The sequence below is a fragment of the Protomyctophum bolini genome (genome assembly GCF_963924005.1).
Source record: "Protomyctophum bolini genome assembly, chromosome: 17".
Taxonomy (NCBI): Eukaryota; Metazoa; Chordata; class Actinopteri; order Myctophiformes; family Myctophidae; genus Protomyctophum; species Protomyctophum bolini.
The window spans coordinates 36,102,568-36,121,795 of NC_137878.1; the positions used below are offsets into that span (position 1 = coordinate 36,102,568).

Below are 19,228 nucleotides of genomic sequence, written 5' to 3' on the forward strand. Positions count from 1 at the left end.
CGTACCAACCAGCACATCGGGAGCAATTTGGGGTTCAGTGTATTGCCCAAGGACACTTCGACATGTTGACAGGAGGACCCGGGATTCCAACCGCCGACCCATGGATCATTGGACGACCTGCTCTATTTCCTGAGCCACAGATCTGTTCTGTGTTTATTACAAACGACAACATTACATGTTTAGGGCAGTGGGGCTGAGAGAAGATATGATATAGTGATATAGTACTTTATTGTCAGTTCACAGTTCACACTGAAATTTGTCTTGCGAGTTGCGACCCAAGTATGCGAGAATACTGCAAAAAGTAGTATTTTTGAATAGCAGACTTTTTGTTGGTGTATTTCCACATTGAAGTATTGATTATTTTTCTTTTACTCAAGTACAACAATGTGAGTATAGATACTTCTTCCTCCAACACTGCTAAATTGTATGGGATCCTATTGAAAAGGATGAAGAAAAAACAGATTTTTGTAGTATTAGTACTTTTATACAAAATGTGAGTACTTTACTTAATTCCTTCTTCCTTTCTGATTAATTGAATATGAAGGCCCCCAATGGTCAATGTAAATAAAAACAAGCCAATAGGCTTCCTTGGGTTTTAAATCCTCTTAGCAGACCTTGTATTGAACTGTACTTTCCTGTGCTTTTTTTCTGCCAACTGCGAAGTATTCAATCAATCAATCAATCAATCAATCAATCCCACCACTTCTAAATTGTACGGGATATTTACTTTGAGTATATATCATTTCCCCGACACCGTCGTACGACGAACCACGATACATTTATTTTTCTGGAAAGAAACCAGAAACTCTGACCTCGTGCGAACCGGAAGTCGACGCCAACAACCCCCCCGCCCCCCTCCCTGCCTGTGTTCCATCCATCGGAGGAGTAAAGATGGCTGACAACGGCGCCGCGGATCCTGCTAACAACAACAACAACAACGACGACAACGACACCGAAGACACCGCCACCACCAGACCCTCCGAGGCGGCCGAGGAGTCACCACAAGAGCAGGGAGGCACCATCATCAAGGTGACGGTGAAGACCCCCAAAGACAAGGAGGAGATCGCCATCTCGGAGGATGCGTCGGTCACTCAGGTGGGTCTCACTGGGTCGGTGTGTGTGTCCCTCTCTCTCTCCCTCACACACACAGATCGTGCTGATATATGGAGCTTCGGCTTGCTTCTTGCTACTTGCGGCACGGACCCAGGTCATGCACCCACCCTGCCCACTCTCTCATCCGGCGAGCCCCCTTAGCCAGTCGTGCCGGCCAAAACCCCCGATGCTAACGTTAGCATGCTAGTTAGCACGGGTTAGCCGAGTTGGTGACTGGCAATGGAGGCTGCTGAAGGGCTCCGCTCGTGTTAGCATGTTAGCTACTAGCTGGGCTTTTCGCAGAGACTGACAGTGTGTGTGCGGGAACTGGGAAGCCTGGTTTCTATTTCGCTGCTCTGGGTGGGGTGGGGGGGGGCTCAGAATATCAGATCCGGCCCAGAGCCCGCCCTACTGTATCCGCTGGTTTGCACGCAAGACATGATTTAATCTGTATTTATATAGCACCTTTTCCAAAGTCCTAGACATCAAAAACAACATAACATCAAACATCAGAAACGACATCAAAAATAACAACACATCAAACACAATGTCCGTATCCGCCCCTAGGCCGGATCTGCAACCTGCGAAAGCGAAATGAGACCCTGTCCACGGAGGGCTAGCCTTTTAGCATGTTAGCCGCAAGGAGCTACGTTTCGAGCTGGCTCCAGTAGCCAGCATGTTTAGCCACGGCGGGGGCTAGCTAGCTAGTTAGCCGTGTTTTATCACTCTGCTTGGCCGGCCGGCTGTCATGTGGGCCATCAGTTGAAATGGACGCCCCGTAAACGTGTATAGTTATGTTGACAGATAGTATGTATTTGTTGTTAGAATACTTTTTAGCAAAGGCCGGGTAGAGTCTATAGGAGGGTTTAGGTACGACGTGAGTAGGGGGGTGCTATGCTAACCGGCTGCTAGCAGGGTTCACGCCTAGCGGTTTAGCCAAACAAGTGTCAGCTGATGAGTTTGCTGTTCTTGTTGCTTTTGCTGCCATTAACGGTGGTTGGTTTGCTTTAGCAATGGCTGGTCTGGTTGTCCCAATATTAAACCCGGGCGCTTTTTTGTTATGACTCATTTCAGCGTAAAGAATAGAGCTGCAACTAGCTAGGTTTTGCTTTCGTAGTCTAGAACATTCTGCCATAGCCGGCGCTGACCCTGTGTGCCTCTCTGACTGACTGTGCTCTCACAGGTTGTTGTCTGTCCTGTATGTCCCGTTTGTGAGTCACAGTTGTTTTTGTCTACACTCTACTCTAGTGTGACTATAATACAATCCTGGCTTTCTTTATGTTTAAAACGCTCTCCTGTCTGCTCAGTCCTTCATTGTTGGCCTAGTGTTCAATTCTGTTAATGGCTATTTGTCACCAAATAAGACATGGCTTGCTAAAAGTCAAAGAACTTTTTAATTTCAAATCGCCATAAGTAACAAAAGAAATGTACAGGTCAATTTGTACATTTTCAGAGTTAATAATACAGACTCATAATAAGGGACCATTTGGAACCCTTTCAAGGAACCTGAGGGTCCACAGATCCCACTTTGAGAGAACCACTGGTCAAGAGTGTACATAGTAATGATAATAATGAACTTTATTTATATAGCACCTTTCAAAACAAGGATCCAAAGTGCTGTACAGTACAAGGTTAAAAAACAACAACAACATATAGCAAGTCAGCATCAAGAGCAGTTTGAAAACGGGAAACACAAAAGAAGACAAATAGCAGCAGTCTAATATGTACAATATCCTATAGAAAGGGTAAAAAACATTCTGTGTAAAGGTGAGTTTAAAAGTGACTTAAACACAGGCACAGATGGTGCTGCTAACCTTACATGCACCGGTAGAGCATTCCATACTGTAGGTGCCCGGGAGTCAAAGGCCCGATCACCTCTGGTGACTATAGGTTCGTCATAGGGACCTCAAGTAGGGCCTTTAATATCTGAGGATGCGTTCAGATTTAGGTGGGGACAGCATTTTGAGGATGTAGGTAGGGGCCCATTTAAGGCCTATTCATAGTCTGGATTTTCGGTGGTGAGGTGACCACCACTCCGGTGGTGAGCTGACCACCGGAGCTGAAATAACGTTGAGCGGTGGTGGTGGTTTGCTCTTCACCGCAGCTTGTGACGTCATGTTGTAGTTCGGTGGTCACCTAACCACCGAAAATCCAGACTATGTATGAGCCTTTAGGGCTTTATATGTAATGAGTAAAATTTTGAAGTCACATCTGGCGCTCACAGGCAGCCAGTGCAGAGTCGCAAGTACAGGTGTAATATGGTGACTGGTCTCGTTTCTTGGTGTTGGTAAGCAGTCGGGCAGCAGAATTTTGGATTAAATGTAGGCGGGATGTGGTTTTCTTACTAAGGCCGGAGTAGAGGGAATTGCAGTAGTCGAGGCGTGATGAAATGAGGGCATGTTAGTATGACTATCTCGAGGTCCGGAGCTGACGGGAAAGGCTTGATTTTTGCACCATTTCTTAAATGGAAATAGCATGATTGTACGACTGTTGTTACCTGTTTATTCAAAGTTAAGTCCGAGTCAAAAATCACACCGAGATTGCGGGCTGCAGGTGTGACATTTGTGGAAAGGGAACCAAGTTGTGAGTGTAATGGGAGGGTTGAACTTTGAAGTATGGGGGCTGAATAAAATGATCTCTGTTTTTGACTGGGTTTTAGTTGATCTAACCGTGTAACCATTAAGACTTGTTTTCTAAGCTGTCTTGATATGTGGGTGTTTGAATCTTGTAAATGTATTTGAACATCTTGTGGCTGAACTTGAAGTGGAGTCTGTCTAGCATCCCAGCATGTGTAAATTATTGAGGACAATCTAGAGGTGTTTTTGCTTTGAATACCAAATAGTTTCAATAAATCCACTCTCTATTTTGAATACATTTTATTCAAAGAGTATGACATCACATACAAGTTTCACAGAAAGAGAATATGGCTCTTTGTTTTTCTTTACATTTTCTCCCACAACTCCTTTCCCAATCCTCCCCACCCACCCACCATCTTACCCCACGAGGCCAGACATACATACACACAACATATATACAGGTATAAAACCAATAGGTTGAGTAAGAGAAGATACAAAGAAAGGGATCACATGGTTATATTCACAGAAATACTTACTAAACAACTTCAAAGGGGGGTAAAGTAAGATTAATAAAAATAAATCCACTCATTCTATTGAGAGTGTTCCCTCCTATTCAGAAGAGACGATGTCTGGCCTTGAAAGAATTGGTTGCAGGCTTTTCATTTCAAATGAAATTGGAATCAGGGTGGCGTGCGGAGGGGCTGTTAGACTTTTCATGAGTGAAGCTTTGGCTCTTGGGAAATTGTGGCAATAGACCAGTGCTAATAGGATATTAGGATAAAGTAGGAGGGAGTTTCTTAGAAATGAGATATTTGAAACCAGAGGGTTTCAACAGAACAAAACCAGATTTCACAGCCAGGGTTCTGAAGACATCTGTCCTTTTCACCATTCTCACAACTATGTTCACATGGTATGGAGCACAGATTAATAAATAGTATACAAAAAGTATACAATACAATGCATAATATAAGCCCAACACACACCGTCTGTGAACGCCGCGCGTCAAAACAGCCGCCTCCGTTATTTTCAATGAGCCTATCCCACACCGACGGCGTCAGACGCGCGCTGGCGCTCGTTCACGCCTCGCCTGACGCTCCGATACGCCGCTGTTCTATTTTCCAGGCGTTGCCACACGGCCTCCATCCGGGTATCCGTGGGCGTGGCTGGCCAGCCGCGCGGTAGCGCGCCGCATCCTGTGGGTGCTTCACAGACGGTGTGTGTGTTGGGCTTTAGATACAGACATAGCAAAGGGCATTTCTTTCTTCTCTCATCCTTTTATCCCACAGACTCTCCCCCTCTTTCTTACACACACACACACACACACAGTCTCTCTGTCCCTCATCTGCTAGCTAGAGTGCTGCACGATTAATCGAATAAATATTCAGACACCTATGCGATCTCATTTTAAGCTTTGCTTGCTGTGTGTGAAAGAATAAATATTCAGAGATCACACATTTGCAAGATTTTTCAACAATAGCTGATCTACAAGCTCGTAGCGTTGCACAGAGTGCTGCACTATGAACTTGTAGATCTGCTATTTTTCAACAGCTAAAGTTTAAAAATAATCGTTAAAGTGGTTACAAGCTATAAGGTGACACAGATGCGTCCTCGGGTCTAAATGGGTTAAGATTTTTAAGTCAAGCACTTTTGATGTCTGTTTAAATCCAGAAGAGTTGGCTCCAGGTGCCACATTTTGAACAATAAATATTTTCATGGAAAAAATGAGAATCATGATCTCTTATTCTTGTGGAGGAAAATCAAGGTTCACATTGAGCAAGAATCGTGCAGGCTGCAGCACTGCTAGCTAGCGTTCTTGTCCCTTAAAGGCTTGTACGCTAATTCCATTTTGTTCTCTCTCTCTCTCTCTCTCTCTCTCTCTCTCTCTCTCAGTTTAAGGAGGAGATCTCACAGCGGTTCAAAGCTAAGCAGGACCAGCTGGTTCTGATCTTCGCAGGGAAGATCTTAAAGGACGGCGACAGCCTCGCCCAGCATGGCATAAAGGATGGCTTGACCGTTCACCTTGTCATAAAGACGGCACACAAGTAAGGCACACGTCGTCTTAACGGAATGGTATTAAAGGTTCTTGTGGAGGTCAGATATGACACATATGAACTGGAAGCTGTATATCACTGGACTGTGCAAAAATAATGCTCCCATTAGTGAGGCATAGTGCATTAAGATGGTGTGACTTTATTCATCAGCATTGTGTAGCAATATCTTCTAAATTCCCTCCTACAAACAACATTTAGAGGGCTTGTAAGATAATTGGATATTTTTATCAAATGTGCTCACACTTAACCCGACAGCTCATGCACACCTCCTGTACAGCCTGGGTGCAGTACTTAGTTTAGACAGTTTTTGGTTTAGACTAGTCATTGGTTAGACCAGTCATTAGTCCTACAACTACAACCTATCTCAAACCCTCACCCTAAACCTAACCTCCCACGGGGCAGCACACCTAAACCTAACCTTAACCCATGTCTAACCAATGACTAGTCTAAACTAAGTATACACCTCCTGTACAGCCTGTGTTATGCCTGGCTGTGTCCCGCACCGGAAATAGCTGAGCTACAGTACAAGCTCAGCTTGTGAGCTTTTAGATCGGCTATTTGCAGTACACAACGCCACCGTATAGTCTCATCTGCCTTGCTAAATCCCACACATTCTAAAACCACCATGTTTATCGACAGTAATTCCCATTCATACCAAGAAACTCCATGGGTAACTAATGACTATGAATTGCCAACAACAACCGCCTCATTCAAATTGACCTAATTGGCATTTATTCAATCATGGTTAAATATTTTAATGGTTATGAATTGGATGACATAATGTAGATCATGTTAGATATGCTGTTAATGTATTGTCGTCCTTTTTAATTTGACCATTTTATTAACGGGTGTTGTGTGTACCATGCTCAGTGCCATGCTTACATTTGCACATATTCATAAATATAATGTCGCATCATATGGGCTGGCCTTCTATTGACACAAGACATGAATCAAAACCAATTCAAATATCAGTACAAAATGTTAAATCCTCTATGCCGCTTAGAATCCATCGTACGCATGGTTTATTATTATGGACATCAGTGTTCTTACTCATCATTTCCGAACCAACTAAACGTCATTCCGATCATTCCTCCGACCTCCAGGGCATCAGATGGCGCTAGCTCCTCGTCCCCCAGCTCCTCCTCCACCCAGGCAGGTGGTGCCTCCAGTCCCAACCCTTCCTCCAACCCCAACTCCACGTCGACCTCCAGCGGCCCCAACCCTCCAAACACACAGACACCCAACCTCCTGAGTGAGTTCCACACTACACATACACTACAGACTACACCACACAGACACCCAACCTGCTCACCTGAGTTGGTAGTGGGACGACTGTGGCTCAGGAGGTAGAGCAGGTCGTCCAATGATCCACGGGTCGGTGGTTCGAATCCCGGCTCCTCCTGTCTACAAGTCGAAGTGTCCTTGGGCAAGACATTGAACCCCAAATTGCTCCCGATGTGCTGGTTGGCACCATGCATGGCTTCCGCCGCAATCGGTGTGGGAATGGATGAATGTAATGCACTATGTAAAGCACCTTGGATAAAGGCGCTATATAAATGCACCATTTACTATATAAATGCACCATTTTACACACGCACTACACACCAACCACACACACACACGCACGCAGACACACACACACACACACACACACACACACACACACACTACACCACACCACTCACCCACGTGTACACTACACCACACAGACTGAGTCAAGTTCCACACACTCCACCACACACACACACACACACACACACACTACAGTGTACAGACACCCAACCTCCTGAGTGAGTCACACACACACACACACACACACACACACACACACTAACACACTAACACCCAAACATAAAAAGATGAAATGAGGAGTTACTAGGTTTCTGCCCGACAGTGTTGTGGCAGTCGAACAGCTCCATCTGAATAAATGACCCCCCCTTTCTCCCCAGCCGGGTTCGGGGACCTGTCCAACCTGGCGGGGCTGGGCATGGGCTCGGCCAACTTCATGGAGCTGCAGCAGCAGATGCAGAGGCAGCTGATGTCCAACCCCGAGATGCTGTCGCAGATCATGGAGAACCCGCTGGTGCAGAACATGATGTCCAACCCCGACCTGATGAGACAGATGATCGTGGCCAACCCCCAGATGCAGACGTTGATGGAGCGCAACCCCGAGATCTCCCACATGCTCAACAACCCAGAGCTCATGAGACAGGTGAGAGAAGAGTGTGTGTGTATTACGGCTGTCCCCAAACATTCAAGGTTCGAATGTTCGCTCGTTAGGGTTGGCACTCGAATCTTAATTAATGGGCTTGAACGATTCGCTTTTTTATATTATGTTTATTTAAAAAAATATATATTTGTATTAATTATTAAATATATCTCGGCAAGAAGTTTGGCAAGAAGTTTCTAGTGCATTCCTGTCAGAAGTCATGATTTCTTAAAGAAATCTCTCCTTGTCCTGCTGTGCACATTCATTTGGTGATTGGAGACTGACGCGTCTCTCTCTCTCTCTCTCTCTCGCTCTCTCTCTCTCTCTCTGACTCTCTCACACTCTCACTCTCACACTCACTCACTCTCACACGCCAGCATGATCGCTGATAGGGGGAACTGTTCTTACTAGTAGCAGCCATAATATATTGGCATATGCTCTCTAGCATGATAGCATCATGATAGCGCCAAAAAGGAGTGAACTCTGATCATTGTTAATTTGTTAAGCAAAACGGTCACGGAGGATCAGCTTTTTCCCTGTGCCCACTTCTTCTGAAGCCGCATTCATACACAGGTGGAACAAATTAACGAGGAACGTACAGCAATACACACTGTGTATTGCTGTACGTGTGACTGTGAGCTTGAGAACTAGGAACATTGGTCCTCATTCACAAAGGAGAAATTCGCCACAGTGTAAAGGTAAAGACCTTGAATAATTATATTTTACAGTGACTAGAGGCTTCACAAATTACAATAAAAATTATTGCTGGAAAGAAATCACAGCCACATTCATTTTATAATTCTACACAGGAGCAGGACCACAAACAAGCCCTCATAATAAGTTAGGGCTTTTATGTTATATCGTTTTTGCACCATTGTATACTCGTAGACCTATCACTGTAGGCTATTACTACTATACATGTACAAACTGACATCAATCCATCAAAGGACACCGCTGCAGCAATATAATTATAAAATGCAGCTTGGCAATTTATTTATTTAAGTTCTGGACCAAGGCGGGTGCTTACTCACACCTTTGCAGAGGTAAAACATATATCCCATATTTTTATTAAAGCTGCATGCGAGAGAGAGAGAGCCCTCAAGACACGGTCGAACAGTATACATTCATAAGTGCATAATTATAAGCCTACCTCAGGGCCTGGGATCCTCTTGTCTGAAGAAATTATAATCCAGTGAGTTTAATTGAGGTGGGCCTGCAGTCCTACATTCCCCACCGGCTCAATTTGTGCAGCTGGTTTCCTCACCAAATGGAGTTAAGAGTTAAACTATTCTGTGTGTGGCATCCATGTGATCAATATACATTATTATAAATTAATACCACGACGCCAATGGAGGCAGATATAGGTGCTTGTAGCAAAGGCATTAGGCCTACGTGAAACTTTAATTGGCTGAGTCTCTGTCAACATATGCTGAACAGCGAGTTACAGTGGTAATAATAATAATCATCATCAACAGCCTTTCTTGTCTGTCTGTCTGTCTGTCTGTACGTCATGTTTGTGAACAAGCGCGAGTGGAGGTGAGCTGGCTTAAAACTATGATATGACTGGCCGACTTTCAAACACGCTGATGCCATTCAGTAGCCTAAGTATAGAGCGTCGCAGTCCCTCCCCCTTTCAGAACAACGAGTGGCCCAGGAAATGAATCCCAATGCATTTTTCCCATAGGCATTACTTAACGTATTTACTATTTATTTAAAGACCTTTTAAGCAGCGTACGAAGCCAACTCTTGTCGTGACAAATCATGACAACACACACAATATTTTGGACCAAACAAATAATTACAAAGAAGAAAAACAACAAAAAGAGTGTTGTAGTGTTTACACTACAAAAAGTGTTTTTTCCTACTTTCTAATTCTTTGTTTGGCCCGAAATAATGTGTGTGTTGTCATGATTTGTCACGACAAGAGTTGGCTTCTTACGACGCTTAAAAGGTCTTTAAATAAATAGTAAATACGTTAAGAAATGCCTTTGGGAAAAATGCATGCAAATTCCTGGGCCACTCGTTGTTCTGAAAGGGGGAGGGACTGCGACGCTCTATAGGCTAATGTGGTCTTCTATTTTTTTATATAGCCTACTGTAGCCGACGGCCGCAGTAACCCTCGATTTTGCTTGCAGGGGGAGATAGGAGAGCCGATCTACAAGCTCACAACACACTGCACTGTCTCCCGAGAGTGAGCAGCGAATCGCACATGCTAGAAATGGCCTAATAAATAAATAAAGACGTGTCGGGCTCGGGGGCAGTTTCTGAGGCCAACTTGCCTCTAGACTGCATTCATATAGGCATTAGGCATGAGTGATACTTGGCTTTTATATATAATTATTTTATGTACTGACCAATGTTGGGGACACATGCCTACATATTTTATCTGAGATTTGGGAACTTTTTATTGATTCAGCATGAAGACTAAAGCCGTCAAGTTCACGGAGATGGCCATGAATGAATTCCAACGTAATGTGGGAATCCTCGTAAATGCCTGTCCGCCACGTTATGAGCGTAAACGCCGTTGTGAATGAGAACCATTGTGAGGAGCATTTTCCTGGTCCTCACAAGACAACTAGTTGTTTTATGGTTTAGATTAGTAAGATTTGTGTGTGCGTGCGTGCTATAACACAATCATCTGGCCCTGGTCAACATTTTATTTTGCCAGACAAACGTTGAAATGCTGTGGCATTTAGCATTGCTTCTAGCAGCATTGTTCTCATAGCACCATGGACACTCATAAGGGACACACTGGCTGGAAACACCCAAAACGTTCCAGCTTTGCCAACTAGTCTAACGGTCCTACACATAACAAATAAAGCTCTGTCCGCTGACTCGCATGTAGTGTTGTTTACAATTGTCAATGTGCTTTGGTCGAGATGTCGACATAAAGACTGATCCTAATTCATCACACAATCCTGTCGCTCGACATGAGAAATATAAACTTTCTGTTGAAAATGGAATTTCATTTGAAATTAAGCCTAATTGTTAAACTTATCAGACAGCAGTATATAATATTGCTGCTGATAACAACTTGCTTTGAACTTGATAGGAGTTTTGGCAATCACTGTACATTTATTGTCTTAACATTTTGTTTATACTTGTTCTTTGCAAGATGTTGTGTAATTTGATAGACTCACATTTTTATGAGTAAAATAATATTGACCAGTTAACCAACCGAAGGTTTGTGCGTGCCTGCGTGTGTCCCGGGGACAATACAATATTTAAGTTGTTTTTATATTTATATTTTAGGGCAAGTATAATGTTTTAAGGCATATTTTCTCATTAGCCAGGGATCCTTTTAAGGTGTGGTGAATAAGTTCAAGATCTCTTTTCCTTTGCGTGTGTCTAGAAGATAACTCTGGCTGTCACTTTACATGAAGGCTATCTAATCGTACCACTTGGGGAAACGCCAAGCTGTCTGACTGACTAAACTGGTGTAACACCACCAGTGTCGTAAGCAGGGCTCGGTCGCTGTCATCCAGCCATGACTGTTCAGATCCTGTGGCTGATTAGCGGAGGCTGCTCATCTTGACTCTGTCGCCCAGTTTTCTTTAGGGCATCTTAGCGGTTTCTCTGCCGTTGATGCTATTGATGACTTCTTACTCTGGAGGGCGCTGTTCGCTAACCTATGGAACACCAATGGTGTCTTGGTGTAGTAACACACTGATGACGTGACCGGAAGAAAACAATCGCATGCATGCTCACAGCACTGGGTCTGATGCGCTCCCCACTCTAATTCACTCCATTGGAAAAGCACTCGTGTTTAACCCATTCTGACCGGGAACCCGTTTTGGTGTTTAGCATCATGTCATGCTTTAGCTATTGAAAAATAGCAGATCTACAAGCTCGTAGCGCGCCACCGAGTGGCGCGCTACGAGCTTGTAGGTCTGCTATTTTTGAAAAATCGAAGAACGACTTGACATTTTTAGAATCTGATCTCGGGTCAGAATGGGTTAATCAGACCAGTGTGTCCCCAGTGGAAACCTCGTGTGAATCTGATCTCAGGTCAGAATGGGTTAAACAGCTTGTAACTTTCAAACGGATTGTCACGTATAGACCTTTTCCCCGATTCTACAACATGGAGCGACGCAAGATATTCTGTGATTTATTTTCCTTGTTTCTCCTCCTTTAAGCCGCATTTATACCCCAAACTAGCAGATCTACAAACTCTCGTGCTATATTCTGTGCACAACAATGTATATCAACAAGGCCTCCTTGTGCTCCTCTGCCTCCCCAGACCATGGAGCTAGCCAGGAACCCAGCCATGATGCAGGAGATGATGCGCAACCAGGACCGGGCTCTCAGCAATCTGGAGAGCATCCCAGGAGGCTACAACGCCCTGCGCAGGATGTACACGGACATCCAGGAGCCCATGTTTAGTGCCGCCAGAGAACAGGTAAGCTACGGCAGCTGTTAATTAACAACCGAGTCCCTGTGTGTGATACTTGTGAAGCAGTCTGGATTTCATGCAAATTAAATATACAACTCTTGTTTTCCCTAAAGGTTTGACTATAGCTAAATTAATTCCAAGTGGCCTGCAAGAAAAAGCGATAAACGGCAAACCTTGACATCCTTTGTCTTTGACTTCCCTGTTTCTCTGCAGTTTGGTAACAATCCCTTCTCGGCCCTCGGGGGCAACACCGACCCCGGCGCCCAGCCGTCGAGGACGGAGAACCGCGAGCCCCTGCCCAACCCCTGGGGACCCCCCGCCTCCACCGGGGGGTCCGAGGGCGGAGGCAGCACCACCGGAGGCCTCGGCAGCACCGCTGGCACCAACCCCAGTGTCTCCAACCCACTGGGCATCAACGCCGCCAGCCTTGGCAACGGTACGAGGGGAGGGTGTTGCTCACAGATGTCACACGAAATGTCCTGCTTTTTTCTTCCTTTTTTTGAGTGTTACTGACTGACATGCGTCTCTCTCTCTCTCTCACACACACACACACACACACACACACTAATGGCTGTCCTTGGTTCCCCAGGCATGTTCAACAGTCCAGGCATGCAGAGTCTGATGCAACAGATCTCAGAGAACCCCCAGCTAATGCAGAACATGCTGTCTGCTCCCTACATGCGCAGTATGATGACGTCACTCTCCCAGAACCCAGAGCTGGCATCCCAGGTCTCTGCACGCGCACGCACACACACACACAAACACACACACACACACACACACACACACACACACAGGTAGCCCTCTCCCACAGAACTCCTTGATATTCCATTCCTGTTCTGTGTGGAGGACAGATTGATGTTGTGGTGTGCTGCTGCAGTTTCCAATGAATTGTAATGAAGGGGATCTGGGCTACGGCTGCTGTGCAGTGGGTCAATAGGCCCCAGACACTGAGCAGCACACGGACACTCCTCCTACACACAGAGCAGCGGGGATTGGAAATGGTAAATGGTGCATTTATATCGCGCCTTTATCCAAGGCGCTTTGCATAGATTGTGCATTACATTCACACACACATTCATACACCGATGGCTGCGGAAACCTTGCAAGGCACCAACCAGCACATCAGGAGCAATTAGGGGTTCAGTGTCTTGCTCAAGGACACTTCGACAATAACTCTGGGGGAGCCCTGGTTTGAACTGGCGACCTTGCGGTTACCATCCAGCCACTCTACCCCTGATCCACCGCCGCCCTTGAGCCACCGCCGCCCCTGAGCCACGGCCGCCCCTGTCTCTTGTCTCTAAGCTTCACGTGCAACTGCGGCATGATCTTCACGCAAACAACGTGGTCGCGTCATGATGCATTGTTAGCTTAAAGATGGGTTCTTTGGTCACACTGAAACAGCCATGTCTCATCCATTCTAATTGAATTGAGCTTTGCCCTGGAGTCTAACCTCATTCTCTGCCTTATCTCCTCTCATGGGGAGAAAGGCACTTGTTTATTAGCCGTTATGTATGTACGTACTTCCCCCGGAAGCCGTCTATTTTTTTTCCTCCACCAGATCGTGACAGATCTTCTGCAATGGGAATGTAAACGGATAGTATAATATCAACGTAACTTCCTTTTAGGGGCTTTAGGATGGTACTTACTATTAAGCCGAATTCAACTTCGTCAGTTGAATGGCCAAATTCCAATACTCAAATTCCAATACTTTCCTCCTCTCTCCTCCAGATGTTGTGTATTGGACATTGTATTTCTCACACAGTTGAACTGAAACTAGTGCGTGACCTGACCCTGCTCTCTCTCTTCCCCTGTCTCTCAATTCTCTCGTTTAACTGATTGTCCATCTGTGTCTCTCCGTCTTTCTCTCTCATCCAGGTATTGATGAATAACCCCTTGTTCGCTGGAAACCCACAGCTACAGGAGCAGTTCAGATCCCAGCTGCCTGTTTTTCTGCAACAGGTATTGTAAAACACACTGTACAATACATCCAACGGGATGCATACTTAGTCATTGGTTAGACATGGGTTACGGTTAGGTTTAGGTGTGCTGCCCCGTGGGAGGTTAGGTTTAGGGTGAGGGTTTGAGATAGGTTGTAGTTGTAGGACTAATGACTGGTCTAACCAATGACTAGTCTAAACCAAAAACTGTCTAAACTAAGTACTGCACCCCCCGTTGCATGCACGGACACACTCTTGCAGATGGATTGTACACAGACAGAAAACAGACTTGCATACATATACTCACTCATAGCCTGTGCACTCGAAGAACACACAGAACACAACTTATAAGCTTAATAGCTTATGCACATTATGCATAGCATATTTTGCCATGTTTTAGTGAGCAGGTGCACACACCTGTATACATGTGCAATTGTGTAAATGTGGTGTATTCGGTCATCTACTGCCAATGCACGACTTGAATGACCTTTGGATTTTTATTTTATTGATTCAGTGAGATCGCTAACCAGACCACCGTCTGGATATGTCTCCGTTGCTAGGCAATCAATAAACATTACAGGGGAATGGTCCGTCAGTGAAAAGATTCCCCTCCGTCCACTTCAATGTTAACTGAAAAATTTAAACCCATTTTTATCCCGGATTCTTTTCCCATTTTGATTTTGATCAAAACGAGCTCATAACTAACCCTAACTCGACATAGCTGTTGCTAACTTCCGGTTCTCGGCCCGGGAGTTAATGTCTAAGATATCCAGCTGAAAAGACCTCGGCAGGGAAGGGACACAGACTGACACAAATTCTGCCAGTAGACGAGTTAAAAATGTTATTACTTTACTACATGTTTATTTGAACTTTTATTTATGTAATAATTATTTTGGGGGAAAGGCCTAACGCGTGTTGCAAATGATGAATGAAAACTAAATAAAAATGAGGTTGATTGCATTTGAATGCTTGAGCCCTGTGGCTCAGCCAGGGCAACTCTATCGAGTGTCTTACCTGACTGACCGAATTGATCATAATGCAGGTCTTTCTGTTGCTTTCCAGATGCAGAACCCAGAGGCGTTGTCGGTAATGACCAACCCGCGGGCCATGCAGGCCCTCATGCAGATCCAGCAAGGCCTGCAGACGCTGCAGACAGAGGCACCAGGACTTATGCCCAGGTACACGCACACAGACTCACCCCGCCATCATGGGAACCTTGACGTGCTTCTCAAAATGGGGTCCAGTGTTTCTTTTGATTTTGATTTAGTTTTACTTTTGATGCCCTAGTCTTTTGAATAAGATTCCATTTGGTGTCAGTCATATTTTAGTCGTGGGAAATGTTTTCGTATAAGATTTTACTCTATTTATATGTCTACTTCCTGTTTGCTTAGTCTTATAGTTCCTAGGACGTCTGGAGACGTCTTGGGCACAAATTGTGTTAAAAGGTTTGAGAACCAGTAATCTCTCAAGAACAGATTCCGAGCTACGCTACAGAACGTGCATACATTGGGGATTAGTGGAACGAAAACTCTGAAACCCCTTCAAGGACCACTGGTGGTCCCCGGACCACTGGTTGAAAACCACTGACGTAGATGTTCTACTGACTCCTCCTCTCTCTCTCTCTCTCCGTCAGTCTGGTGCCCGGTGGAATGCCAGGTGGAATGCCCGGTGGAATCCCCGGCATGCCCGGTGGAATCCCCGGCATGCCCGGTGGAATCCCCGGCATGCCCGGAGGAATCCCCGGCATGCCCGGAGGAATCCCCGGCATGCCCGGTGGAATCCCCGGCATGCCCGGAGGAATCCCCGGCATGCCCGCCACCCCCATGCCCACGGGTGGCGGTGTGGCTCCGGAGAACGCCGCCCCCTCGCCCAGCGCGCCGGCGGGGACGAGTGCCGCCCAGCAGCAGCTCATGCAGCAGATGCTCCAGATGTTCGCCGGGGGAGGGGGGGGAGGAGGAGTAGGAGGTGCACCGGTACGTGCTACACACACACACACACACACACACACACACTGCTTCAAATCCATAACGTTAATTCACTCGGCACTGAGATCGCCTTTTGACACCTCCAGGTCGAAACGCCCTCTGTGCCGAGTTTTGACGCTTTTTTTAATATCTATTAATTAATCGCACAACTCGAGTGTGATGAGAAACAGAAAAAGAAAAACGGAAATTACTGTATTAAATTACTGGCTGCAGTACCCAGACACCAGATGGGGGTGTCGGCGGTAAACGACTTAACATGATATTGCCTTTGCCACAGTTTTTATTTTCTTTGAAAGAGTCGCTTTTTGTCAAAACATGAACTCTGTCACAAACGCACAACGCACTGTTGGTTGTTCACCACTTGTGCTGTGACGCTGACCTCTGTCCATGTTGGTTGTGTGTTTTGATATGTCACCATTTATTGTGCAACACGAGGACTTTGCTTTTGCTATTATTTCATGCATCTCGGGAACAAGTTGGTTTTCATTTCATTTCATGGACAAACCTTGACCATTAAAACAGCAGCTGGGCTAAAATGTTTCGTAAGTCACACTTAAAGTCATACTGATTTTCAGCCACAGGCTAGAATCCGACCCCCAGGCCCCATGTGGCCTCGTCCACTGTGGTGTAACATTGTAACCCTTCCCCCTCCCTTGCAGACCCAGACCCCGGAGGTCCGGTTCCAGTCCCAGCTGGACCAGTTAAACTCCATGGGGTTCATCAACCGCGAAGCCAACCTGCAAGCCCTCCTCGCCACCGGAGGAGACATCAACGCCGCTATCGAGAGACTGCTTGGCTCACAGCCCTCATAAAGACATAAGCGCACACACACACACACCTATACGTTCATCCGCACACACACACACACACATACACACATACTCGTTCATCACCAACCACGCAGCATCTCGCATTGAACCGGGAAATGAAAAAAATCGATTGATCCCAAACTGACAGAAGAATCTTGGGCAGGATGTGTATGACCCCCAATTCTACTGCTTCCTCTCATAGATTGCACCCGTTCCCCTCGCCTCCAGCCAGCCCGTTTGTTTTTTTTCTCATCTCGCGTCGGCATCATCTACAGAGATCTCTGCCACAGGGCGACAACGTGTTGCAGAGTTGGACTGAATCACTCCTCAGCTCGTTGTGCGGGGTGTTCCCCGAGTGTTTCAGAGAAAAAAAGTGGCGAGCAGAAGAGAGGGGAAAAGTGTCGTCGTACCCCCCACCCCCCAACTTCATTCACCGTTTTTAACAACGTTGTCTCCTCCGAACGCGAGAGTCTCCCCGGTCAGACAGAGGGCCCCCCCCCACCCACCGTTACCCCCCGACCACGGATAGAGATGGTTTAGAAGAGTTAGAGATGGGATGCAATGTGACGCCATCACGCTTGTCACCTCGGACGATGGATATTATTTTTTTGGTCGTTCCTCGTGAATAAGACGGCTCCCTGGTTCACAGAGGGGTAGGTTACGAAGAAAGGAACGAAGGGAGAAGAAGACACCCTTTTCCCATACAAACGCCCCCCCACCCACCCCCCACTCTCTGGAGACCACGCTGCAGATCCTGCCCGACAACCCTCACTATTTATTGCAAGTGCTTGAGGAGCGTCCTCTCTGCCCCACACTTCCCTAAAGTTGCGATTTGTCATTCCAGATAAGGGAGTCATTCTCAGCCGCGAGAGCTCTCTGTCTTTCTTTCTCTCATTCTTTTCTCTCGAGGCACTACTACTGTGCCTTCTGTGCTCTCAAACCGTATAGGAGCACACTCATCGAATTACTCCCCTCTCCCCCTCAGCCTGGACAGATATTCACCCCACCCCCTCCTATTGGTGTTCCGGCCAAGCAAGCATCGATTCAAGACCCCCCTTTTACTTTTTTTTCTCTCCAATAAATCAGTTACCAGAGTCGCGGTCCCCCCACCCCCCCAAGCAGAAGATGCGGGCAGAATTCATGGAATAAATTAAAAACTAAAACAAATGAGCTTTCCTTTTTTTTTTTCTCTTTCTTTTCTTTTTTTATCTGATTGTTTATCTATTTTAATAGGTTTTCTTCTTTCTTTCTTTTGTTTGGTGCAACGTAGTACCTAGAGATGATCATCATTTGTCTCGTATCGAAAGAAAGGAAGAAATAAAAATCTGAAAATTAATTTGGAAATCATTTAAATGCATCAATGACGAGCCTAATCATTGTTCTGCTGGTATGGTCCTAACGGATCATCCACCTGTAAAGAAAAAAAATCATAATTTTAGGTTGTTCTTTTTTCCTTTCTCTTGCTTTTGAAAATATCAGCATTGTAGTTGTGGTAACCTTGGCAAGGGGCTCTATAGCTTTGCTTTGTCTATTGACCACAGCTGGAAAAAACAAAAAAAGATAAAAATCCATCTCCCAATTCAACATGTTGGAACTAACTTTTAACAGTACTGTACTAAAAGAATAAAACAAAACTTGGTCAAAAAGAGACTGTTTGCTCGGTGTCGATTCATTCATTGTTTTGGGTAAGAGAAACGGTGCTGTGAGTACTAGGCCTTTGGAACTGTTTCCGGAAACCGCTTTTATCACACCGTCTGTCGGAGCTCTATTATGTGGACTTCACGTGATCTGCTATACAATTACAATACTGCTGTTTCTCAAACCTTTTCATTTCAAGGACCAATTCAAATGAGAGTTACAGACTTGTAAGGGCCGATTCATACTCCTATTTTACCGCTGTTTCGGCGCTGTAGTGCTGAAATGATTTCGGCTCGTCAGAAATTTTCAGTAGCACAGAAGAGTCTACTTTAGGACGGTAGGACGTTAAGGAATCATTAAAATCCTGAACCTAAACGAGATCCCAACCCTAGCTGTGAGAAATATTATGGTTCGGTTCTTTGGTTTCTTCTCTTCCTGAAGCTTGTACTGAGAATGAATTATCCGGCAATGTTCGTTTCGATTTTTGCAGGTTGGGCCGTGTTTCAAAGTGGCATTTCAATTTTGATGCAAACAC

The 19,228-nt window shown here is 45.5% G+C and overlaps 1 protein-coding gene across 2 annotated transcripts; it reads left to right on the forward strand.

Moving 5' to 3' along the window:
- The first annotated feature begins 873 nt into the window (after positions 1-873).
- Positions 874-18,703, forward strand: LOC308332077 (ubiquilin-4-like). Of its 2 annotated transcripts, XM_080787707.1 has the most exons (12): positions 874-1,095; positions 5,559-5,710; positions 6,823-6,971; positions 7,669-7,931; positions 12,169-12,327; positions 12,535-12,757; positions 12,911-13,050; positions 14,200-14,283; positions 15,324-15,439; positions 15,895-15,916; positions 15,950-16,234; positions 16,906-18,703. In XM_080787707.1, the coding sequence occupies exons 1-12, from the start codon at positions 892-894 to the stop codon at positions 17,056-17,058; spliced, it is 1,950 nt and encodes a 649-aa protein (XP_080643833.1). In that variant the 5' UTR covers positions 874-891; the 3' UTR covers positions 17,059-18,703. The 2 variants fall into 2 exon arrangements, with proteins under 2 accessions (XP_080643833.1, XP_080643832.1); XM_080787706.1 differs by having other exon boundaries at positions 15,895-16,234.
- Positions 18,704-19,228: the final 525 nt, after the last annotated feature.